The sequence below is a fragment of the Poecilia formosa genome, unplaced genomic scaffold, assembly GCF_000485575.1.
Source record: "Poecilia formosa unplaced genomic scaffold, Poecilia_formosa-5.1.2 Scaffold20, whole genome shotgun sequence".
NCBI classification, from domain to species: domain Eukaryota; kingdom Metazoa; phylum Chordata; class Actinopteri; order Cyprinodontiformes; family Poeciliidae; genus Poecilia; species Poecilia formosa.
The window spans coordinates 1,970,239-1,997,021 of record NW_006799959.1 but is presented as its reverse complement, the minus strand read 5'-3'; the positions used below and the strand labels follow the sequence as shown (position 1 = coordinate 1,997,021).

At 38.0% G+C, this 26,783-nt stretch overlaps 1 protein-coding gene across 1 annotated transcript in view; it reads left to right on the top strand.

Moving 5' to 3' along the window:
- fras1 (Fraser extracellular matrix complex subunit 1) overlaps positions 1-26,783 on the top strand; it is a 242,457-nt gene that overhangs the window by 208,739 nt on the left and 6,935 nt on the right. The window contains exons 45-65 of the mRNA XM_016669157.1: positions 1,563-1,682; positions 3,205-3,384; positions 5,375-5,499; positions 7,190-7,330; positions 8,119-8,346; positions 12,559-12,672; positions 14,357-14,507; positions 16,432-16,591; positions 17,294-17,462; positions 18,078-18,324; positions 19,472-19,816; positions 19,920-20,080; positions 20,853-21,000; positions 21,071-21,276; positions 21,344-21,500; positions 22,098-22,298; positions 22,373-22,560; positions 23,702-23,977; positions 24,357-24,589; positions 24,968-25,128; positions 26,008-26,222. Coding sequence (XP_016524643.1) covers positions 1,563-1,682; positions 3,205-3,384; positions 5,375-5,499; positions 7,190-7,330; positions 8,119-8,346; positions 12,559-12,672; positions 14,357-14,507; positions 16,432-16,591; positions 17,294-17,462; positions 18,078-18,324; positions 19,472-19,816; positions 19,920-20,080; positions 20,853-21,000; positions 21,071-21,276; positions 21,344-21,500; positions 22,098-22,298; positions 22,373-22,560; positions 23,702-23,977; positions 24,357-24,589; positions 24,968-25,128; positions 26,008-26,222 — 3,926 coding nt within the window. The remainder of the gene's footprint in view (positions 1-1,562; positions 1,683-3,204; positions 3,385-5,374; positions 5,500-7,189; positions 7,331-8,118; positions 8,347-12,558; positions 12,673-14,356; positions 14,508-16,431; positions 16,592-17,293; positions 17,463-18,077; positions 18,325-19,471; positions 19,817-19,919; positions 20,081-20,852; positions 21,001-21,070; positions 21,277-21,343; positions 21,501-22,097; positions 22,299-22,372; positions 22,561-23,701; positions 23,978-24,356; positions 24,590-24,967; positions 25,129-26,007; positions 26,223-26,783) is intronic.

Here is a 26,783-nt window from a genome sequence, read left to right as displayed (position 1 = left end):
TGTGGACAAGATCACTGATGCCTATTGTTCTTGCAAGGCTGGGTAAGTCGGCATTCATGGTTTTGATGGTCCACAATGTACATTAGCATATGTTTACTACTGTAACTTGTGTTTGTGAGACGGTCACGCACGTGGTAGCTGCACTGTGACCTAAAATGGGCATTAGCCAATGAAACGCGGCCCCTGTGGTAAGGTCCGTTGCTGAACCTGTTGTGGCTCAATATTGGTCCATATATAAGGCGCACTGGATTATAAGGCGCACTGTCGGCTTTTGAGGAAATTTAAGGTTTTTAGGTGCGTCTTATAGTGCGGAAAATACGGTATTTTTTAAATTGACTCAGTCGTGGTAGAAGTGAATCGCTGCTTTTGTAAACTTTTTGCCGCCAGAAGTTTTCTGAAAAGACACAAACAACTTGTTTTCCCCCTTACCGTCTGAATCTGACCAAACTTCTCTTATGTTATGTGTGTTAAAAAAAATTCTATTTGCTAAACACTGAGAGAAAGATTATGAGATTTTTGATAAATGTCGTCAAAATCAGAAGTTTGATCTGGTCCTTATCCCATTTTAAACTGTTTAAATGTAACCAAATGGTGGAAACAAGTGACGTTTTCCAAAATATTGTAATTTAGTTAACAAACTTGAAGACAAAATGAATGAATGAAAAAATTAAATACACCTCCTGAAAACCAACAGTGTGCACGTACAATAATCAATTATAAAATTATGTATTTCTTTAACTTTCATTTTTATTTTTTTCATATTTTATTCCCTTGGGTTTTTTAGTCTTTCTTCAATGTTTTTCCTTTTCTGACATGTTATTCAAATCCCTTATTATATCTATCTTTAATGTTAAAACAATCGTCAAAAATGCTTATGAACTCGTAATAACGTTCTTCTCTCTCTCAGCTTATTCTCTCGTCCATAAAAATCATTTTAAAATATACAAAAACACATTAAAGGTGCAGTATGTAACTTTTGCAAAAAAAATAAAATAAACATTTGTAGAAACTGTCAGTATGACATGAAACAGATAATCTGTGATAAAAATAAAACTCCTCTCCCTTCTGCCACTGCTAACTTAGCGCTGTCAATCACAATCTCAAGCTCCTTCGAAAACCTTCAGATTATAATGACACAAATCAGCAGGCACAGCCAATTACCTAGCAACATTAGTGGAATTCCGTCCGTTACCTAGCAACCCCGACGGAATTCCTCCCATTACCTAGCAACCCCAGCTGAACTGCAGCATGTTTTGTCAGCTGGCTTTACTGCTGTACAATGGCTGCTGGAAAAGAAAGTGTTTTGTTGTTGTTAAAAAAAAACAGGCTTTTCAAATTAAAAGCATGTAAAAATTAACACCACTCATTTGTATTTACACAGGAAAACAAATATGAAGTTCTTTCTGTTAGATGCAGGTAAAGCCGGCGCTCCTGATTCGTCTCACTCGAGCTGAAGTTGCCGTAATCAGACGCGATTTAATAATGTGTAGCAGCCACAGCAGTCAGCGGCGTGCTTTGAGTTGTCATGACAACGGGTGTTTTCTGTTTCTGGTTTCTTGCAGGCCTGCTGCGGTACAGCCACGAGAAAGGCGAGAAAGGAGGCAGCCTGTCTTTCAAGTTCAACCTGGTGGATCCCGAGGGCAACAAACTGATCGACCAGTCGTTCTTCATCAGCGTTCTCGGTGAGGTTTCCTCCGCTCGCCGCTACCTGCAGCTAAAAAGAGAACGGCCTGAACTGTTCTTTCATTTGTTGGCGAAGACAAGGCAATTACTACAGATTTATGCCTTTGTCCTGCGCTCGACACGGGACACAAGCTGAATACAAAACGTCCTCAGAGTCCTCAGAGCACTACCGATACATTTAATTAACCCCGCAAATTCCCACAAATTATTTTATTGTATCCATTTGAAAGGAGTATGAATTGATTTTTGTGTTATGCTTCGGCTTTTCTTTTGTTTGTAATTGTTGGACAACAACTTGGGGATTGCATTGAAGTCAAAACAGTACACTGCAAAAACACAAAATCTTACCAAGTAATTTTGCAAGCTAGAAATAGGAGGTTGTTTTAAGTCAGTAATTCATTAATATTGATTAAAAAAATACTAGTTTAATGAAATAATCTGCCAGTGTAACTAGTAAACTAGTACCTATTCTGATTCTGATAAAAACAACCTCCTATAGCTGCTGAAAAGTTACTTGTAAGTTAGTTTTGTCTTATTTAAAGTGTACGAAGACATTTGCATTTGAAAGTAGACTAACAACACCTTTTTTGCGGTGTAGTTAGTATAGCTCAGATTTCATCTTCCCTGCCTTCCGGGTCTCCAGACTCGAGTTTCAGCTCTTCCTCCTGAGGCTGAAACCTGCTGTGATTCCGGTGGATCCTGACAGATTTTCTCTTCCTCTCAGCTCAACAGCTTCTCCATTTGTTATTTTCCACCAGCTTTCTGCGCTGTTCTGTTATATTTTTTATGTCAGCAGGGTTTCTGTTCACCTCTCTCCTTTTCACTTTACCAGTTTTAACTTTTAACCCTGTTTCCACATTTATAACGGATTGGATCCTCTTCTGTTGCTCCTTCTCCTGTTAAATTTATCTGTTCAGGTTCAAACTGGTCCTTGAAAATGCTTGAATTTTAATTAGGTGTTTTTAAGGTTTGGAAATATCCAAAAGGCAGTTTTGTAATAAAGTGCAATCTAGCATTTTATTAAAAACCTGAAAGTAGAAACAGTTTAAACGAGATATTTCTATACACCAAATAGAGACACTGAGTTATTTTTATTTCTGCCTGAAGTTAAATCAGACTAAACTTTTTATTTTTTTATGTTGGTTAGAATTCCCAAAATTATTTTTATTTGCTAAATGCTAGAAGAAAAAAACATTTAATGTATATTTTTTATAACTTTAACTTTGTAGCTTATTATTCCTAATAGATTGATTAGTGTAATTGAAATAAAAGTTGTCTTATCTTTTATATTCTTTTGTTAAATTAGTGTTTTGCTCTTGTTCCAGTCAGTTTACTTTGTCTCTGATGCGAAATGTAGAAAATTATCACAAGACATTATTAAAAACAGTAATAAAATAGTGAATTAAAACTGTCTTCTTCAGTTCATTTGTTTTGTTTTTATTCCCTGATGTTTGAAAAGTTTGATCTGTTCCTGCTTCTCTCCAGTGAGTTGTTTTTTCATATGCTTGTCTTCCTCTCCAGAGGATCATCTTCCTCCCTCTGTGGTGGCCAACAAAGGCCTAGTGCTGGATGAAAACTCGGTGAAGAAGCTGACCACGCTGCAGCTGTCGGCCAGCGACCAGGACAGCGAACCGGGCGAACTCGTCTACCGGATCACCAAGCAGACGAGCCTGGGGCAGCTGGAGCACGTCACCAACCCAGGTGGGTGCAAAAGGATACTTAGAGGTGACCTGTTATTGAACATGTTTGGAGAGAAATATTGATGACATTTTTTGCACAAAATCCTTCTTGGATAATTAGATTATTTTACTTTTATTGTGTCTTGTCAATTTAAATCCACTTAAGCTGCTGCTGGCCATGCCCCCAACTCTCACACGTGAAAATAGCTGCTGACAGAGGCGCAATTATACAACCGTACATCTTTGAAAAGCAAAAGTAGAGCCTCCTGCACAACCAACAAAAAAAATGAAAATGGTTTCTAAATAGTAAGTCGACATCAAAATGCTCGTCTTTTCCAGCAGCCATTGTGCAGCAGTAAAACCAGCTGACCAAACATGCTGGAGCTCACCTTTCGTTGCTAGGCAACGGGACAGTGCCCGTCGAATGTTACCTACCAATCGGAAGGTTTTTGAAACGGCTCGTTTTCCATGCACCAAAAAAGCAATTAAATTTTTTCAATCAATATTAAGGATTTATTTACCTAAAACAAGCTCCTACATCTTACTGAAAAGTTATTTGTAATTTATTTTTGTCTTAGTTTATGTGATATTTGCATGAGAAACTAGACCAGAAATACTTGTTCCACTGGAAGATTATTTCACTTGTAACAAAAGTTAATTTTTCCTTATACTTTAAAAGGTTTGTTGACATCTCAGAAAAGAAAGCTTACTTATATTTTTTTTATTTTTTTATTTTTTCACGTTTGGAAAATCTGGGTTGTACAAAGGAGTATTAGGACTACAATAATTTATTGCCCCAAATTAATTTAAAATAATTTAGGGTAATAAATTACTGACCTAAATTATTAGGGCAATAAATTACTCTTTGGTTAAAGTAAATTATTACCAAAAAAAACTCTCAAAAATGTTCTAAAAAAAACCACAGAAATTTCAGTTGTTGTTTTTTTTCCAACATTTTTTTTTATTTTTAAAACTTTAAAATTTCTTTAGAGTAACGTCATCATACAGTTACTTTCAGATCTATCCAATTAATCTAATTTACAGAAAGTGGTAGATCTTCCACTTCCTTTATGTGAATATTGTTCAAAGACGCCATCGAAACTAAATTATTTTGACATTCTGTAGTGGAAGCTTCAGGTTAATATGAAGGTTTTCTGAAATCAGAAATCATCTTAAAAGTGTTGATCCATTTACTGAAGAGAAACTGCAGCCCTGTGTGTTTTTACTAGCTACAAGTATCTGTTGTTAGCACAACAGAAGAATTCGTCTTTACAGAGCGCAGCTTCAGCCTCGGTGCTGCAGCAGGTCTCAGCTGAATGGATCCCTCAGCTGGCTGGATGCAGCCGCAGCATGCTGATGATCCCTCCGTTCTCCGAGCTTCACTTCACCTCAGAGCCACCAGGCTCCTCCGGATCTTTGCTGCTAGTCAATCTGTCGTTTTCATGCTAACATGCACAGCTGGATGACGGCTGCAGCGGAATGACGGTGCATGAGAAATGTCAGGATGACTAAACGATCTCTGTCCGTGAACCCGTTCTGCAGCCAGAGACGTCAAAACGCGAATTCATCAACTGAAGATGTCAGATCTGGTTTGTGTGTAAACAGAGTCTCAATGCTGCTCCAAATCAGTACGTCCTGGAATTTGTAGGAAAAATTACAGTTTTACTGAAGAGGATTAGGGAAACTGAAAAAAATTAATTAAAAATCTGACTTTTTTTTTCTAACAATTCTGACTTTTATCACAGTTTTCTGTAGTTGTTGACTGCAAAATACTTGTTTTTCTTTTTTAAATTGTAAAAGTTTTAAAAAAAACAACAAAAAAAACTTTTATCTTTGTCTGCACAACCATAAACAAAACTTTAAATATTTTAATAAAAAAGTCAGATTTCTACAGAAGAAGAGATTAAATATAAGTGGATCAGAAGGAAAAAAAAAGCTTGCAAGCCTAAACAAACACAATTTGCATGAATTAATAAATCTGCTGATGGCGTTTTAATGTTTCTTTCCTCCAGGAACCAGAATCAGTTCCTTCACTCAGGCTGATCTGGCGTCTCGCAGCATCCAGTATGTTCATACCAGCGAAGAAGAAAAACACGCCGACCAGTTCTCCTTCACCGTGTCCGATGGGACAAACGAGGTAAAAGAGGGGAAGGTGCTGACGAGAAAAGGTTCCGTCTTATTTACTCTGGAACCATCACTCTGCCTCCACCGTGTTTCACTATAGCATCTTTTTCTGGCATAATGTCGCAGTTGTTTTTTCACCAAATGTTACAAAAGCACACAAAAAGTTCTGCTTTTGTCTCATCGAGGGCTTTTAATGTTTTTCTTTTTTAATCTTTTTCAAAATCTTTCTCTTTCTCACTGTTTATTCTATGTCACATGCTGTTTTTATTTTAATTATGTAAAGCACTTTGAAATGCAATCAATCAAATTGTATTTGTACAGCACATTTCAGCAAACAATTATTTTATTAATTCGATTAATCTATCAATTACTATGAAGTTTAATTAAGTAATTAAATAAAAACTTGTCCTTTATTAGCTACTGAAGCCATGCTGTAAAAAAACACATCTATAATTTGTGATAAAATACCAGATGCTGCTGGCATTTAACGTAAAAAAAAAAATATATAGATTTATTTATTTTTTTACCATATTGTATTAAGTACTGTACAATTTGGTAAATTATTTTTACCATATTGAAAGAATTTATGGTAAAATTCTGGCAACTACAGCTGGTAGTATTTTACCGTAATTCAGAGACATTGGGGTTTTTTTACAGTGTAGATAAAAGAATATTTAAAGAGAAAATGGTTGTAAAAACAATTCAGTTTTTTTCTTTAAAAAAACAGTTTATTGCTTAAAATGCAGTGCAATTCACAAATTATTTTTAGTTTGAAGTATAAAAGACATTTTTTAACATGTTAAAACAGATTAAACTTTTCACATTAACTTTCAAAAATTAAAAATCATCTTAAATTGAGGCAACTTTCAGTCTCAAGTATGAATATATAAATATTTGATTATAAAATAGATGTTTTAATTGTTCTTAATTTCTATTTTTTTATGACTGATTGATACATTCATAGATAGCCAGAATGTATTTCCGTCTGCCTGATTTGTGAAATGCCAGTTCTATTTTGCAGCATACGCACTGATCTATGCACTCATCTTTTCTATCAAGTTCGAAGTGGATCCATACTTTTGACACTTTTTGTCTGTTTTGATTAACCAGAAATGTCCCTTTCCATCATACCGACTATCACTTTTTCATTTTCTTCCATTGAATGCTCTTTCATGCTGAACACAGCGGTCAGTGTTTCACTGATCCTGTCATTTGCTTGACCTGTATCAAATATACCTGACACAGGAGCTGCTCAGGGGTAAAAAGTTAGCACATTAGCTTCCCCAGCTACGTTCACCTCATGCATAAAATTGCCTTGCTAATTCAAATTAATGGAAATCAGGAGGAGAAAAGAAAACGTGAGAAAGGTAGTTTGCCCTTTACGCCTGAGTGCTAACAGTGCGTGGGAGATTTTTGGCTAGTTTAATTGTTCAAAGGTTTTCCTTTCGGTTTTTGGTGCAGCGCCCCCACAGGCGAGGAGGGGAACAGTTTTTTCAAAACATTTCATTTGTTTGAAGCAGCGCAGAGTCAAATCAAACTGCAGCAGCTGAAAATGTAACAAATGTTGCAAATACTTTTTTACTCTTATTCATTTCTTGGACTTTTTCTACTAGAGTAAAAATATGTTGAAGTATTCCTACTCTTGCTTGAGTTTTTGGCTTCTTTTGGTTTGGAGCAGTCTGTAAACCGCTGCTTTCCTGCAGGTTGCTCAGACTTTCTACATCACCATGAAGCCAGTGGACGACTCGCTGCCGCTGCTACAGGTTCCTGGCATGAGAGTCCAGGAGGGCGTGAGGAAAACCATCACTGAGTTTGAGCTGAAGGCCACAGACGCAGACACAGAGGTGAAATAATTAACATTTCATCACACCCTGCTAATGTGATTATTTTATTCACACTCTATTGGGGTCAGCTGAGGATTTTGTGTTTCAAATCATAAAGATTTGACGTCTCGCCAGTAATGTGATTCAGCTTTTTTGTGTCTCTGGAGGACTTTGGGATTAACCAGTGAATCTCCTTTAATGAAATATATCCAAGCCAGATTAAAACTAAATCCCATTCACAAAATTCAGGGCTACTTTAGGTCAGATTAAAATGTTATAAACTCTCTGTTGCTTGAACGTTTAGTTTAATTTAGCTTCGATTAGAGGGGTCCAAAGTGAGGCCTTGGGGCCATTTGTGGCCCTTGTAGTGATTTTGTGCCACAAAATTTCAAAAATAAAATAAATTTGGCCAGATCCGAACATTTTATTTTTAATTATTACCAAGTTAATGTTGTTACAATGCAAAATGTTAAATACAACACAAATTATTAGCACATTTAGCACCAGTAGGTGAGATTGATTGGTAGCTCTAAAACCTTCAATCTCTGATTGGTTGCTTTGAAGAGATTGATCTTTTCTGTCTCAACATGGTGACAGTTTTAGCAAAGATGTAAAAAACATATTTTTATGAAAGTTAGAGACTGCAGCTTTTTTTTAAAAAATATCTGAAACTGAAAAAACAGATTAAAAACTATTTATTTATTCAAATATCAATAAATCAGGTATTGTAGTTCCTTCTACATCCTGGTGTAATTTTTCTGCTGTAAAAACAAAAATACGAAGTCGTTACCGTCTGTTTTCTCCTGCAGGCGGAGTTCGTCGTCTTCACCGTCGTCCAGCCTCCCCGCCACGGGACCATCGAGCGCAGCAGCAACGGCCAGCACTACCGGCAGACCGGCACCTTCACCATGGACGACATCTACCAGAACCGCATCAGCTACAACCACGACGGCTCCAACTCGCTCAAAGACCGCTTCACCTTCACCGTGGCCGACGGCACCAACGTCTTCTTCATGGTGGAGGAGGCCGACAAGGAGGTGTGTGTTTCTGAGTGGCAGCGCTGAGGTGTTTTTATTTCAGGAGGATGATTGAAACGGTGGGTTTCTGTTGATTTGTCTGGTTTCAGTCAGTCAAGTTTGTTTATTTCAGCAACAAGGCAGCTCAAAGTGCTTCACATCATGAAAACACAAAAATATAAAGCCATAAAACACACAGTCAACAGCTGACTTTATTTTGTCAAGTGTCGTCGTTACACATCAGTGTTGATTAATGTTTCATTTATAATGTCTCAGAAGCAACTCTAAATAGGTGGGATTTTAGTCTGGATTTAAAGGAACTCGGTGTTTCGGCTGTTTTTCAGTTTTCTGGAAGTTTGTTCCAGATTTGTGAAGCTGACTGCTGCTTCTCCGTCTCTGGTTCTGGTTCTGTGGAAGCAGAGCCGAACCAGAAGCAGAAGACATGAGAGGTCTGGAAGGTTGCAATGACAACAGCAGATCTTTAAGTTGTTCATTGATTTAGAAACTAACAGTAGTATTTTAAAGTCTGTTCTGTCAGTGGAAAGACTTTTAACACTGAGGCGATGTGCTCCATCTTCCTGGTTCTAGTCAGAACACCAGCAGCAGCACAGTTCTGGATCTGGTTGATTTTTTTTAGTCAGACCTGTGAAGATTAGTCTTTTAATCCTGGAAATGTTCTTCAGGTGATAGAAGGCTGACTTTGCAACCGTCTTTATGTGGCTCTGAAGGTTCCGGTGTAGTTTTATGGGTTTTCCAAGAGGAGCAGCTTTGCTAAACTGTGAATCTTTGTTGATGGAGCTAAATTGGTGCCATAAAGTTTATTCTCCACAAAATGTTTTTTTGAAACTAAAAAAAAAAAAAAACCTGAAAAAATTAAACTGAAAATTAATTTCTGAATTTTGAAAGTGAAAAAAAAAGTCAACTGGTTTTTAGATTTAATATTGAACAAATTATATGGAAGGAATGTAGTTTCATAGGAAACAGATATTGTTTAGATAATGAATGAATACCACTCAATTTTTATCCTGTGGTATTATCAAAATTCATTTTTATTTATTTAAATTCATCAGACAAATTTCACCTGCAGAAAAAAGATAGTACGGCTCAACACCACTTGAATCACATGACTAGAGGAGCATGATTTGATTGGTTGGAAGCCATTTGCTCAATTAATTGCTGATTATTTCGGTTTGGGTCGCCATAAAATCATTACATTTGAAGATAAATGTTTGCTGTCAAATTGAAAGTAAAAAAAGGAAAAAAAATTCATATACATTTAACAAAAACCGTTAAAAATTCAATCTAAGTTTATGATTCCTTCGAGTGCATTTTTCTACCAAGTGGGTGCTTTTCATGTTTTTTCCTTTTTTCAGTCTGTAAATTTTATATAAGGATTCACAACTGAATGTTAAAAAAGAGACAATTTAGGTCATAATGAGGAGTTTTCCTTGTGTGATTCACTGGCAGATTGAAAACAAGAAGCGAGATGAGAGTTGATTTATAAACGCAGAGCGCCGAGACGCCTCAGGGAAACGGAGCCGAACGCAGATTTGTCATGAATAAGTGCAACATAAACAGGTTGTTAATCGTCTCGTTGTGTTGCTGCCAGTTTCCCTGTGTGGCTGATCGTCTCAGCAGGAAGCAGGAAGTGTTTTAAACACACCGAGTTATTTTTAACAGTTTTGACTGAATTTCAAACTCCTCTTAGCATATTCATGACTTGAAAAGAAGGCAGTACCTCTGTCAGAGCTAGTCATATGTATCAACATACAACAAAAAGCAGAAACCTTTTAAATTATTACAATTTAAAACGTCTGTGAAACCCAAGACAGATTTTTTACTTATCTACTGAACTTAAGTTCACAGCAGGTTTTGATTCTCAAATCCAATTTTTTCACGTGGTTGTTCATAATATTAATTAAATGCAATCAGACACAGAAGAATGTTTTATTATTTTAAATTAGTATTACCACTTGACTTCTTTATTGTTTTTACATGTATTGGTTAGAAAAGCTCCTACGGACATGTGCAGAAAATTAGCTATGCTTAAAGCACCATAACACAAGCGTAGGATTCTAATCTACCACAGAGATCGATTATTGATAATCGTAAAATTAACATCGAGCCTAAAAACGGAAAACTGCAACTGATTGAACGTTCTGTTCTTTGTGTTTGTTGTTTTTTTGTGTTCAATCCTGAAACATACAGTGGTGTTGTTGTCGGTTGTTATGGCAACGAGAGCAAGAAAAACAGTGGTTTTGAGTTGTTCTTTATTGGTTTTTCTGCGTTATTTTTCCCTTTGCTGTTGCACACTGTACTAAATTATTAGTACCTTCGTCTCCAGGTTTCATTTTGTTGATTGTTTTACGGCGGCAGCTGTGGATGGCATGTAAAGAAATCGTCTTTTTGCCCTCCAGCGCTGTGCGCAGGCTCAAAGTTTCCAGATGTAAACGATAACATGCCGGGGGTCTACGGTAAGCGGACACGGTTTGGACGCGCTTGTCTTCCGTTCTTCCCATCCGTAGCTTCGTTCCTCACCTCTGACGGAAACATGGCCGTCTGTCGCTACGATGTTGGCGTTGGCTTTACGGTCGTAGCTATGAGCCAGCCTGGGGGGCATCGACTCCTCTGCTTGTCAGTTTAGGCCTCCCTCTCCTCGTCTCGGCTCCATCTGTCATCACTAATAGTCTGTGTGTGATTAAACTGAAGGACAGCCAGCAGGTACAGATACCCGCCTCATCCAATCACACAAACAAACGCCTCTCAGGCTTTTGTTTATTACCTCTCCATCAACGCTCCCCTCCACATCCACACGTCTCCTCTGTTTGGTTTCTGGTGCTGATGTTGGAGGTGGATGCTCTCCCGCTGGCGCTGCCTTGTTATTGAATATGATATGCATAATGCATAAAGTGGATGAATGGATCCTTTAGTGGCGTGTGTCAATGTCGGCGTGATGACAGGCTGTAAAGTCTCTTGTTCTTCTGAGACACAACTGAATGACAAGTGATTTATGTGAGGATTACCCAGATCCGCCGATCGCTACATGTCAGCAGATGTAACTAGTTACATCACTTGAGTAACTTGTTTGGAAAAATTTACTTTTAGGAGTATTTTTACTAAGCTGTACTTTTTACTTTTACTTGAGTAATTTTATTTTCTTACTCGAGTAAATGTGTGTATTTTTTACCCACATGAACAAACATGTTTTAACCAAAAATGCACCTGAGGCAGACACACACCTGCAGTTTTTGTTAAAGTTTCATAAGATTTATGTTGAAAGAAACTGATTTGAAAAACTTTTTGTTTTCCTGATTTTATTGTTTTTCTTTTACTTATATGAATTATCATCATTTTGGTCCTTAAAACACAAGAATTTCCACTTAACTTTATATTTTTTTCCTTCTGATTATGTAATATTTACTAAATTGATTGATAATTTGATCAGTTAGTTTTTCCCAAATACTTTTTTACTCTTGAGTAATTTGTTGGACTTCTACTTTCTACTTTTACTGAGTAAAATTATGTTGAAGTGTTTTAAGTAAATAAGTCCTTAATATTGATTTTTTTTAAAAGTTCTGGTTCCACTTCTAACAAGACATTTTCCCATAAGCGAAATAATCAGTCAGTTGAACTTTTTCATCAGTATTAAGAAATTATTGACTTAAAACAAACTCATAATTCTTGCCAAAAATGTTACTTATTAGTTAGTTTTCTTAATTAAAGTTTACTAAGATATTTGCAGTTGAAACTGATGCAAAAATATGCAAAATATAACCAGAAATCATTAAATTTCACACAGACTTCAGTGCATTTTTTAATCTAGCTTCTTAATCCTGGTGTGTAAATTAATCTCAGCTCAGGAATTAATCATGAAATTATGATTTCAACCCTTTGATTCTCTGCTTTCTGCACCTTTAGTACACTTAAAGGAAACTTAGATGTTATAAATCCCAATGTCTGTTTATTTATAGCAGCAGGGGGTCGGCTCTTTTAACTGGAATGAGGCACCTAGTTGGGATTTCTTCTTCTACTCTTGAATTTTACGACACAAACATGAAACGTATTTGCATAACGCCTTGTCAGCAGCTCGGCTTAAACACTTTTAATGAGAAAAAGGAATAAAAGTACTTATTTATTTATCACTGTGTAATTTCCCCACTAAGGTCATCTTGATATCTTTTTATTTTTTTAAATACTTTACAGTATTTCTAAGTGTCTTTTTGTGTTTTGCAGATTGTGACAGCTGCTCCTCAGAAGTTTAAAATCGATATTCTTCCGGTGGACGACGGAACGCCGCGGATCGTCACCAACTTGGGATTGCAGTGGCTGGAATACATGAACAACAAGGTACAACAAACTAAAAACAAAGTTTTAAAACGGCTTTGGATGCAAAGAAATGTTTAAAAACTGAGATGTTTTAATGAGGAAGGAAAATTTCTAACAATCATTGACAGAGCAACACCACAGCTCTGTGTGAATAATTTCTCACCAATTAAATAGTCATTTTTTTCACTTACCGACTCATAAATATGGAGCAAAATAAAACTTAATTCCCCAACCTGCAGGTGTTTTTTAAAAAACTCATCACAAAGTAAAGCCAATTATGCAGCCTTATTTATGTTTGTTTGAACGCTGTTGGAATGTCATTTTGTGAAATTGTTCCTCGCCTGCGTTGTTTGCGCTGCTGCTAATTAAGTCCTCTGTGTTTTATCACTTAGGCAAATTATGAAAATGCTGAACCTCTGCTTCATCTCATTGGTTTTTGAGCAGGAAGCAAATCCTGTTAGCACATATTTGTGCCATTATGAGGTGTTTTTTCAGCTGCAGCTCACGCAAACACACAAGGATGTTGCTGCTGAAGTGTGAAGCTCATACTTAGCGAGTAAATAGCAGCGTGTAGCCGAGGTTATGAATAACAACGCGGATCTGCAACGAGGGTTTTAAAATCACTTTTTGCTCTTTTCTGCTGTTATATTTTTAGACATCTGTCAAAACATTCATCCAGAAAGTGTTTATTAAAGGTCAAGAAGAAACCTTCCCCCAAGCAGATAAAAAATCCATATCCAACCTACATTAATATGGGAAATAACACTGCTTACAGACATTTCTGCAAAATTTTTCATCGTGATTTATTTATGCAGTTTGCAAAAAGTGTTAAACTTCAATGTTTTTCTCAGTTTAACTATTTCTAATAGAGACACCGACGACAGACTGACAAAAACCGAAGAAATCAAAGCAAACTGGCCAGCAACTGAAGTTGTGGGGAAAAAATGTAATGCAATTAAAGGGGACCCATTATACAAAATTCACCTTTTGCTTGTTTTTGTATTTCCATTGGGGTCTCAACTGCTTCTAAAAACAACCTAAGACATTTTTTGGCACTAGGTTAATGTTTTTTGGTGTCTGGAAAAGGAGCTGGTTTTACTGATGTATGTGCTGTACAATGGCTGCTAGAAAAAAGTTTTGTTTTTGACTCATCATCCAGAAACCTCTTGCTGCATCCTTGTAGGTTGTGCAGGAGGCTTTACTAATGCTTTTCAAAGATGTACACCTATATAATTGCACCTGTTTACAATTTTTTTTCAAATCTCTTTGCTTTTACTTGCTTTGTTTAATGATGAGAAACATTTTTACAGGCCATCATTTGGTATTAAAGCCAGGTGATGTTGCAGCAGGAGGAGGATCTCTTTCTAAATGCTGACAGGCTTCAGCTGGTTTCTTGGCTTTCAGTGGGTTGTTGTTCATTATTTTCTTCAGTGTGTTCAATAATTATTCCCTATGTTGTTCAGCTTTGGCCTTCAGGTTTTCACAGGTTTGTCAAAATCTTCTGCAGCCAGACTGCAGACTTGAATGAAAAGCAAATTTTAACCTACTTTTCATTCATCAGTGGAGTCTTGTGCTGTGACTAAATGCTGTCATAGTTTGGGCTGGTTTCTCGGCTTTCTATGGCTTTTTGCTCATCCTTTTCTTTAACGTATTTTTTCTTCACAAATCTCCTTCCCTGATCCATTCCCGTTAATTTTTTCGCCAGGCCACCAATCTAATCACAAAGAAAGAGCTGCTGACGATGGACCCAGACACTGACGACGGACAGCTGGTGTATGAAATCACAGCAGAGCCCAAACACGGATTCCTGGAGAGCAAGCTCAAACCTGGCAACCCCGTCAACACGTTCACACAAGGTAAAGAGGAGTTTGGTTTTCATTTCTATCTGCCAGAAATTACATGTGCTGTGTCTCCACTTTGATTAATTTATGAGTATTGCATTCTACTTCCAGTTAGACTCAAGTCTGTTCTTTTCTTACAATCAAAAATAAAGCAAAAATTGTGTTTTTTTTTATTTTAATCACAGCAGAGAATATATTTAAATGTATTTCTAACAGTTTTAATGAACTAGACATGTAATGTAGCTATCTAAGATAAATTTAGTGATTTATATTCATTGACATGATCTATGTCAACGGCTCCATTTAATGCAGATTATTTAAATTTGGCAAAAATGTATCTATAAAATTATGACTATCAAAACCTCTCCATACCTTTAATCTCTCATTTAAGTGAAAATCTCAAGGTGTAGCTTATACTTTTCATCTATATATAAGAATTATTGCCTTAAAACGAGCTTATTTATTTAGCTGAAAATTACTTTTAAGTTATTTTTGTTTTATTTCAAGTGAACCAAGATATTTGCACTGCAAACTAGATCAACTCAGAAAAAATAAATTTACAAAAACAGTTTTTAAAAGCAATCCTCTTTCTTGCTGAAAAGTTACTTAAACTTTGTTTTGTCTTATTTCAAACATACTGAGGTATTTGAACTAGAAAACAGACCGAACATGCTGGGTAATATTTTGTATTTTTGCAGTGCACAGGGAATTAAAGCTCCATTTATTTGCTACAGTTTCATGTTTTATTGCTGCCCCCTTCTGTCCAGGTTGCCACAGAGTTAAATTATCTGTAGTTTGAGTTGCAAGTTAATATCCTGATACTTTACTGTTTATGAACTGTGTGGTTCTTCATGCAGGACGTCCAGATCAGAGGATTTACCCTCTGCTCAGGACTTTAGATGCTCTTCAGCTGCATCTTTCCTCCAGGTTTCCATGTTTATCCAGTTAATTTTGACTTTCAATCAGCAGGGCTCTTATTCGGAGCCTGTTTGTGTCGTGTTCGCCTTCAGGCTGCAGCCTGGAATCAGTGTCAGCCTGTTTTTATTATGAGATGTTGATCCTTCAGGCCGGAGAGAAACTCCAAACACTCATTTTAATGTGTTCAGTGTTCAGCTCCGAGTACAGAAAAGCACTTCTCCTGATGATAAGAAACATCCGATGAGTAAATAATCCCCTCTGGGCAGGAATAAATGTTAGTGAATAAGGTGAAAAGGATTTCTGGTGTAAAGTATTTACATACCGGTGTGTGTGTTTGTGCTGCTTTTTTCCAGCTGCATGTTGCCCTCAGCGACCTGAAGGTCATTTTAGCGTTTATGCATCTTCATTTGCCTTTAGTTAAGGTTTTATATTTTCTCCAGCCTCCTCTGGGAGGAATCGGTGAGCAGGAAATGTCAGCCAGCGTTGATATTCTTACTCATTTGGACTCAGAAGTGATGGAAATAAGCCAGAGGAGGCGAATTATAAAGCAATTATTTTGGAGGAAATGCAAAGTTAGTTTCTGTCTTCGTACTGAAGCCAGAAATACCTGCCAAGAAAAAAATGGAGCCAAACTAGCTGCTAATTGCAGATTTTTTAGATGATATTTGAGTCAAGAATTAGGAAGTTAAGCAGTCACAATATTTTTAATTCTTTCTGTAAAAACATGAAGTTTAAAGCAACAGCCTCAGAAATGAGTCACTTCTCAAACTTTAAGGACTTGCATTCATTTATTATCATTTCAAAAATCAACCCACAAAATTATTTGTTTTCTTGTTATAAGAGTCAAACTCTTACATTTGTTATTTGATCTGATATGATCCAAGAGTTCAAGCAGAAAACTCAAACAAACATAAAAATCTTGTGATATCTTCTTTGTCGGTGCAGGATTGGGTATTTAGAGCTTTCAACCTAAAAATAATCCAGAATGGTGATCAGCTCTTCTCGTGTTTCTGTGCTCCAGCTGATGTCAACCTGGGTCTGATCCGCTACGTGCTGCGTCAGGAGAACGTCCAGGAAACCATGGACACCTTCAAGTTTCTGGTGAAAGACAGCAAACCCAACGTGGTCAGCGACAACGTCTTCCACATCCAGTGGTCCCTCATCAGCTTTGAGCACAAAAGGTACTGCAGCACTGAAAAAAGGCAAAAACGCTGCAAAACCACAAAATGTTACCAAACATTTTCAGTGCCAGTATCTTAGTGCACTTCAACTAAGAAAAAAAGTAACTTACAAGTGACTTTTCAGGAAGATATGGGATCTTTTTTTAAGTGAATAATTCTGTAAAATTGAATAAAAAGTACTAGATCCACTGGCAGTAGTTCTAAAAAACATTATTATTATTTTTTTCTAATATTTTTGTTCAGAATTGTAATTTCACAACTGAGAGACCTTGTTGTTGTTAGTTTAAATAAGAATCTTTAATAACTGATGCTTTGTTTCCTAATCCTAAATTTCAGTCTTTTGTGAGAAGATCAAAGTCATTCAAGTGCAATAATTATGTTTGAGTTCACAATTTTATCAAAACAACAATCATTCTGGGTGCAGAAACTAATCTGCAAGATTGAAACCATGGCAACCGTTCAGAAGCTGGGAATCAGTTCGTTATAAGTGAAACAATCTGCCAGTGGAACTAGTTCTTTTTCATCAGTATTAGGGAATTATTTGCTTAAAACAAGCTGCTAAAATGTCACTTGGAAGTTGTTTTGATGACATTATATTTACGATATTTGCTCTAGAAACTAAACCAAATTTACGTGGTAAGATTTTGTGATTTTGCAGTGAAAATGTAAGATAACGTCTCCGTTCCTCTGATTTGCCCTCAGCTACAACGTGAGCGAGAAAGCCGGAACCGTAGCCGTGACGGTGAAGCGCAGCGGAAACCTCAACCAGTACGCCATCGTCCTCTGTCGCACCGAACAGGGCAGCGCCGTCTCCACCAGCAGCACCGGAACGCGACCCGAACAGCAGGACTACGTGGAATACGCCGGACAGGTGCGCTGTCGAAGGAACCAAAGATTTATATCACAGGCGTCAAACTTTTTGTCATGTGGGTCAAAATTGACAGGTCAGCAGAATTCACAGGCCAAAAAAATAAAAAAAATAATGAATAATTAATAGAAATGTTAAAATAAAATCAAACAATTAGTTTCGTGATTTTTTTTTTTTTAATTGTAGATCCAAAACTTTAAAATGATTTTGCACAGTTTTTGTATTAAAAATATGTAATTTAGTTTTATAATTCTTTTTGATTTGATTGAACAAATTTATTATAAGAAAACTATTTGAGTTTCTCTCTTTCTAAATACTATATTTAGCCAAGTTTAGCAAATTAAATAAAAGCTGACAGCAAAGTTGGTTTTTCAGTAAAAGTCTGTAAATACGCTCAGTTCTGCTGATTAGAACAGTTTGGTTATAAACATTTTCAACTGTAAGAAGATTATATTGGTAATAATTTCACCTAAATAAAAATAAAAAGTTTGTATCATTCTCGAATGGCAGCTGAGAGCCGCAAAAAATCACTTCAAGAGCCACAAATGGCCGGCAGGCCGCGCTTTGGACACCCGGTTCTGTATCTTTCTTTAAAACTCTCCTCTTCTGGTTCTGCAGGTCCAGTTTGACGAACGCGAAGACACCAAGGTTTGCACCATAGTGATCAACGACGACAAGGTGTTTGAGGGGGTGGAGAGCTTCCACGTGGAGCTCAGCATGCCGGTGTACGCGCTGCTCGGGGCAAACACGCGCGCCGTCGTCAACATCAACGACACGGAGGACGAGCCAACGCTGCAGTTTGACAAGAAGACTTACCACGTTAACGAAAGCAGCGGCTTCTTCAGCGCGCCCATCGAGAGGAAAGGTAGAGAGAAACGATTGGTTTCAAGATTTGGTGATGAATGTAAGCAGAGATCGGCCCTCAGAGTTAGACGGGTAACTAAATCTGTCGACTCTGAGACGATTTTCCTTCTGATGCTTTAAACTTTGGATTCTGAGTTTTGCTTTTGTATGTTTATGTCACTTTGGATCATGACGTTTGCAGATGATACTGGAATATTAGTTGAAAATGGGGGAGCAGGTGGAAGAGAATAACAAGCTAAATATGTAGCCTGCTTGCTAAATGTTTAAGTAATAAGCTAAATATTTAGTTTGAAAAGTAAATGTCTAGCTTATAAATACATATTTAGCCAGGCTAAGTATTTAATTTGGGGCTAAATAACTTGGTTTGAAAATTAATATTTAGTTTAAATTAAATGTTTAGCTTCAAAAATAAATATTTCATTTGGAACTAAATATTTCATCTTACTAAATACGTATATTGGAGCTAAATATTTAGTTTAGAAATTGAATGTTTAAATAGAAGATTAAATATTTAGTTTAGGAAATAAATATTTAGTTTGAAAATTGAATGTTTAAATTGAAGATTAAATGTTTAGTTTGGAAAATAAATATGTATTTTGTAATATAGATATTTAACTTGGAACTAAATGTTTAGTTAAATTGATGTTTCATTTGGAGCCAAATATTTAGCTCAGAAGTAAACATTTAGTTGGGAACTAAATATTTAGCTTGCAAAATAAATGAAAACTAAATGTTAATATCCTAACTAGTGTAGTTGGTGACCAGTTGGGAACTAAATATTTAGTTTGCAAAACTAAATATTTAGTTCCCAACTAAACGTTTAATTCTTTGCTAATATTTTGTTTACTAACAGCTAAATATATTCAGTAACTAAATGAATATTTAGTTACTGAATAGTTTAACTAAACTTTTAACTTTAGTTAAAAGTTTAATTTTGAGCTAAATATTTGTTTACAATCCAAATATTTAAATATTTGAGTGTGTTCTCCTTGTTGCTTCTCTCTATAAATTAAATTTGGCACCAAATAAAGAAACATTCTACTATAAAATGCTTCTGTTTTTTCTGGTAAAGTGACAGATGTTGTCAGATTGTTGCTTTGCCGCCTCACCTCTTCCATGTCTGAACTGCCTTGGACCTTTTCACGCAGGCGACGCCTCCAGCACCGTGTCGGCTCTCTGCTACACCGTCTCCAAGTCGGCGAAGGGCAGCAGCCTCCACGGCCTGGAGTCCGGCTCCGACTACAAGAGCCGCGGCATGAGCGGCGACAACCGCGTCATCTTTGGGCCCGGCGTCAGCATGTCCACCTGCGACGTGAAGCTCGTCGACGACAGCGAGTACGAACTGTCCGAGGAGTTCGAGCTGGTGCTGTCGGACGCCTCCGACAACGCCCGCGTGGGCGACGTGTCGTCGGCCAAGGTCGTCATCGACGGACCCAACGACGCGTCGACTGTGACGCTTGGAAATGCGACCTTTACGTTCAGTGAAGATGCTGGTGTGAACCTCGCTCTCGCATCCAGATGGATGTGTTTGGTTTCTCTGCCGGGTGGATCCGGTTGTGTTTTTGACCCGAGTTTGCTGGGATCTCTTCTGTCCAGGAACCATAGAGATACCGGTGTTGCGCCAGGGAAGCGACCTGTCCTCTGTGACGTCTGTGTGGTGCGCTACCAGACCTCTGGACCCGCCGTCGGCCATCCCAGGAGTCGACTACATCCCCAGCTCCAAGAAGGTGGAGTTCAAACCTGGAAAAACTGAGGAGGTACCAACACACACCTGGTGGTGGTCAGAGTGGTGTAGTAACTAGTTTACAATTAACTTTTTGGAAAATTTACTGTTAGGAGTATTTTTACTTAGCTGTACTTTCTACTTTTACTAGAGTAATTTTACTATGAAGTACCTCTGCTCTTACTTGAGTCAAATTTCTGGATTTTCTACCCACTGAATGAAGAACAAACATGTTTTAACCAGAAATTCAGCAGACAGAGAGACACACCTGCAGTTTTTATTAAAGCTTCATAAGTTTTTTATTGAAATAAACTGATTTATAAACATTTTATTTTGTCTGATTTTGCTGCTGTTATTGGATGAAATATTGTAATTTTGGTCCTTAAAATACCAAGATTTCCACTTAGCTTTATATGTTTATCTGTCTGATGATGTCATTTTAATGATAGTTTTATAGGTTGATATTTTAAAGACCAAAATGACAATAATTCATATAAGTATTTAAAAAATAACAATCAAACAAAATAAAATTTTTCCAAATCAGTTTATGTCAATAAAAACAAAAACTGCAGGTGTGGGTCTGTGTGCGGTGAATTTTTGGTTCAAACATGTTTGTTTTTCATTCAGTGGGTAGAAAATCCAGAAATTTTACTCAAGAGCAGAAACACTTCATAATAAATTTACTCAAGTAAAAAGTACAGTATAGTGAAAATACTATTTATATTATTTTTAGTAAACTAGTAAATGTAACTAGTTACCACCAACTCTGATCATTTCCAAACCTTCCTCTGGTTTTTGTTTCTTAGACCTGCAGTTTGACCATCATGGACGACATTCAGAACCCGTCCATCGAAGGTCCGGAGTCCTTCGTTATCTTCCTCAGTTCTCCGCAGGGGGCGGTCCTTCAGGAACCCTACGAAGCCGACATCGTCATCACCGACACCTTCCAGGACAGTACGTACCGAGCCCTCCGCACCGTGTTGCTCTGGTTTGACGCATCACTAAAACCAGCTGCTTCTCTCAGTTCCTACCATGCAGTTTGGCAAAACCTCCTACACCGTGAAGGAGAAGGACACCGTCCTCCATGTCCCCATCATCCGGACCGGAGACCTGTCCTTCAAGTCGTCGGTGCGGTGTTTCACTCGGACCATGTCTGCCATGGTGATGGATGACTTTGTGGAGAGGAGGAACGCTGACGAATCCCGAATCACTTTCCTCAAAGGAGAGAAGGTGACGTGTTGACCGAGACGTTGTGCCGAATCCTGTTTGTGGGATTAAATCTCCGTTGGTCCATCAGGTGAAGAACTGCACGGCTCACATCAACGACGACTCCGTCTTCGAGCCTGAGGAGGAATTCCAGCTCCATCTTGGAACGCCGCAGGGCGACCACTGGAGCGGGGCGATGATTGGAGCCAGTGACATCGTGACGATCACCATCACCAATGATGAGGATGGTAAACGCAGCCTGAATGCACTCAATGAATGGCTGAAACGATTAATCAAATCAACTCTGATTAATCGATTAGTGAAATAATCGCCCACTAAATTAGTAATCAAAAAATCATTAACTAGATTATAGAGGCTAAAAAAAAGGCTGATTGCTGAAAGATCAATACATTTAAAGCCAAAACTGTTCAAAAATATATACATTTCAGAATTAGGATTTAAAAAATCTTTACCTGTAAATACGATTTTTCCAAAACTCCTCAAGTTGCAGTTTTAGCTTCATCTGGTTAGAATCCTGTAAAAACATAAATCTCCTATTAACCACCTTTTGTTATTCAGTTATTAATTGGTTAATTGGAAAAATAATCAACAGATCAGCCACAAACTCTTAAGTTTTAAAACCTGGAAAACTAAATCTTCAGACATTTTGGTTGGAGACAACAAAACATTTTCTTGAACATATTTTTTTTTTAAATATGCAAATGTACATTTTAAGCTCACCAAGTTAAGCAAAGTTATTAATTAATTAGGGCTGAAAAGATTAATCAGACTAATCGTGTTACCGATGCTAATGCTGACCTTTCGCTCGTCTTCTGCTCCTCCAGCTCCCACCATCGAGTTCGAACAGGCGTCCTACCAGGTCAGAGAGCCGCCCGGCCCAGACGGCGTCGAGGCGCTCAACATCAAGGTGATCCGCCATGGAGACCTGGACCGAACGTCCAAGATCCGCTGCAGCACCAGGGACGGATCGGCCCAGTCTGGAGTGGACTACAATCCCAACAGTCGGGTCCTGAAGTTCACGCCTGGTGAGTGGAGAGAACCTGTGATGCAGCTTCCTGAGTGTGATTAAATATCTCTGACTCTGTTTGTTGCTTTAAAGGAACGGACCACATCATGTTCAAGGTGGAGATTCTGTCTAATGAAGACCGAGAGTGGCATGAATCCTTCTCCCTGGTGCTTGGTCCTGATGATCCGGTGGAGGCCGTGCTGGGTGAAATCACCACGGCGACGGTGACGATTCTGGACCAAGAGGCTGCAGGGAGCCTCATCCTCCCCGCCCCACCTATAGTAAGGAAAACCTCTTAGAAGCATCTCACCTTTAAAGGTGACCGATTATACTTCCTTGAACAGGTCAGGATAGGTTTATGGGTGATACAGAACATGTATACTACATTTTTTCTCAAAATATTTCTTAGATAATGAGATTTTTAGTCTGATCAGTTCTGAATGAGCTGTTTTAGGGCCTCTTGTCACTTTAAATCCAATGAAGCTGCTGCTGCAGGCCATGCCCTCCAACTCAACATTTACACTCGCATGTGAAAATGACTGCAAAAAGATGCACAATTATGCAACTTCACATCTTTGAAAAGCAGTGGTAGAGCCTCCTGCACAGCCAACAAGAATGCAGCAAGTGGTTTCTGGATGTTGAGTCAACATCAAAACACTTGTCTTTTCCAGCAGCCATTGTACAGCGGTAAAACCAGCTGACCAAATGTCAAATCTGACTTAACAATTGGGAGATTTTTTTTTTTTTCCAGAAACCCAAAATCATTAACTTATCAACAAAAAAACAGTTGTTCTGTCTTTAAGAGCTTGGGATGTTTTTGGAAGCAGAAGAAACCCGAATGGAAGTACAAAAACTTATTTTAACTTAATATTTCCCTAATATGGATGAAAAAGCTCCTTGTTTCAAATAATTCATTAATAACAAGGAAAAATGTTTTACTATGAGTTAGATAATCTGCCAGTCGAACTAATATTTTTTTCCAATATTAAGGAATTATTTTCTTAAAACAAGCTCATAATTCTTGCAACAAAGTTACTTGTAAGTTAGTTTTGTCTTATTTCAGGTGTATTAAGATATTTGCATTAGAAACTACACCAAATTTACATGGTAAGATTTTGTGGTTTTGCAGTCCAGCAGCCATTGTACAGCACGTACAGCGGTAAAAACAAATGACCAAATGTGCTGGATCTCTGCTTGGGTTGCTAGGTAACAGGAAGTCTGGTGGTTTTTGAGACAGACACCAAATTACATTCACTTATTGCCAAGAGAAAGGCGGGGTGTTTTTTTTAAGTGCTTGGGTTGTTCTTAGAAACTGCAGGAGGAACAAAAACATTAAAAATGTACATTTTTAGCATAGTAGGTCACCCCTTTAACACATTTTCCAAAGTCACAGCATTAACACGAGTCTTCCCGCCTCCTCAGGTGGTTTCAGTGGCCGACTACAATCACGTTCAGGAGGTGACCAAAGAAGGCAGCAAGAAAACTCCCTCCCCTGGCTACCCTCTGGTCTGCGTGACCCCCTGCGACCCCCACTACCCGAAGTTCTCCGTGATGAAGGAGCACTGTGAGGAGGCGGGAATCAACCAGACACAGGTTCACTTCTCCTGGGAGGTGGCGGCTCCCACCGACTCTAGCGGAGCGCGCTCCCCGTTTGAGACGGTGACAGACACAACGCCGTACACCAGCGTCAACCACAAGGTGAGGCCAGATGGTTTCCTGCGCTCAGTCAAAAATAAGGTTACAATCCAGGTCAATTCAACCCCCGTTAGGTAGCAAAAGCTTCTGCAACCAGAACAGAGCTTCAGATGTCTTTGGTGAGCATTTAATGTCCAGTTTTTATGGAGCAAACAACGGCAACAGACACTTAAAGATGATAACAAAGTCAGCCTTCTATCACCTGAAGAACATTTTCAGGATTAAAGAACTAATATCCCACATAGATCTAGAGAAACTCGTCCTTTCGTCTCCATCCATTCATAGGTATTTGGGCTCTGGATTGACAGCATGTTGGAGAGGTCAGAAAGACTAGAAGGCCTCCGTTTTTTCTCTTAAACCTTCATTGTTTCATTCCCGTCAGGTTCTGGACAGCATTTACTTCAGCCGTCGCTTCCACGTCCGCTGTGTGGCTCAGGCCCGGGATAAAGCCGGCCACCTGGGAACGCCGCTGCGGAGCAACATCATCACCATCGGCACGGACGGCTCCATCTGCCACACCCCCGTTACCACGGGAACCGCCAGAGGCTTCCAGGCCCAGTCCTTCATCGCCACGCTTAAATACCTGGATGTGAAGCACAAAGAGCACCCCAACCGGTTTGTACTCACTGATGAACAGTTACCATGTCACCAGGTGACTCCGAACCCATCCAGTCACAACTTTCTCCAGCTGAACAGAAACAAAACTGACGACCAACGCACAGTTTCGGTTACTACAGCTGGAAACTAGAGATCAGGCCTGAAATCTGGGTGTTAACCTTCAGATTGCTTTTGATTAATAATAAATGAAACATTAATCAACATTTTGATGTGTATTGAAGGCAAAATGTATCGTTTTATTGCTGATTCTTGTTTTTTTATGTTGTAAAGCACTTTGAACTGTATTGTTACTGAAATGTGCTAGACAAAAAAATTATTGATTTTTCTAAATAAAACGTAACCGTTCTGCTTTGTTTTGTTTTCCTCCACGTTCAGCATCCACATCTCGGTGCAGATCCCACATCAGGACGGCATGCTGCCGCTGGTGTCCACCATGCCGCTGCACAACCTGCACTTCCTGCTGTCAGAGTCGATTTACAGGCAGCAGCACGTCTGCTCCAACCTGGTCACCATCAGAGAGCTGCAGGGCATTTCTGGTCTGTCAGAAAATTATTACATTTTAATGATTTGTTTTCAAGGTTTGGAAAGTCCTTGATTTCCAAACATTAAGAAAGAATGCCACCTGACATTAGTTTGTACTTCATAACCAAGATATATTGACTCAATCTATTATGTTGTTGATCTATATTTCCATTTAATGCTACACTTGTTATAGTTCTATTTAATCTTTTTTAATATATTTATATATTCCATTTTTATTTTCATAAACAAAAAACATAGAGACAGAAGTTTAACCTAAGTTGTATGTATGTGATTTATTATAAAAAATATAGATATTATAATCCAAAAATTGAAAAATAAAAAACATATTATGTTTATTAAAAAAGGAATGTGGTTGATTATTATATAAATTATATAAAATAATGATTTAAATCTTGCCAAATATTTTTGGTTTAGTGTCCAGTAAAAATATCTTAATAAACTTGGAATAAGACTAAACTAAATTATAAGTATCATTTCTGCAAAAACTGAGCTTGTTTTCATAAAATATTTCCGTAATATTGATGAAATAAACAGGTAACATTGGCAGATTATTTCATTTAAAACAAGGAAAAACTTGTCTGCCAATAGAACCAGCTCTGCTTTCCCAATTTTAAGGAATTGTTGACCTAAAACTCCTTTATCTGGCTGAAAAATTACTGCAAACTCAACCAGAAATACTTGGTAACATCTTATGTTTTTGCAGTATTTGTATTGTTTTTAACTCACTTACCTTGAAGAATATTTACTTGAATTTTACTGTGGGAAAAGTGAACAAAACATGTTTAGAGGCATTTCAGAGAGTTTAATTTGTTAAAATGTACCACCCTCCCTCCTAATTCTGTGGTTTAATGAGAATCGCTGTCCTTCCACAGAGTCTGGCTTCCTGGATGACGTTTCCTACGACAGCATCTCTCTTGGTCCAGGCTACGACCGCCCCTACCAGTTTAACCCCAACGTCCGGGAGGCCAAGAGCATCCAGCTCTACAAGCACCTGAACCTGAAGAGCTGCATCTGGACCTTTGACGCCTACTACGACATGACCGAGCTCATCGACGTCTGCGGCGGCTCCGTCACCGCTGATTTCCAGGTGGGTCAAGCATCACTTTGTTCTAGATGTAGGGTTACCGGACACACCGATCCCCTTCTTATGCTTCTGATACCGGTACAGATATCTGAGGTTTACTACCGAACCAATAAAGAAAAACATTGCTGGATTGGCTTGAAATTTCTTTTTTTTTATATCCAGACATAAATGTACTGAATTACAAATTCATTTGATAACGCAGTACCAGTACAGCTCACTAAGATACACCAGTAGCTTCACAGCTTCGCCAAACATCTAAGAACAACACAACTTCAGATTACTCAGTCAGTTCAGTGAATGGCTAAATGGAAGGATGGTGGATTCTGTTTTCTTCTTCTGTTCTTATTCGGAGTGTTCAAAAGGGAACGAATTATACAAAATTCACATTTTGCACATTTCTGTACCTATATTTGTGGCTCTGCTGTTTCCTAAAACAGCCCAAGCACTAAAAAAGTCTCACCAAGCTGGTTTTGTCAATAAGCTCATGTTTTTTGGTGTCTGGAAAGCGAGCCATTTCAGAAACCTCCTGATTATTAATCACATTTGATGTGCACTGCACCATTA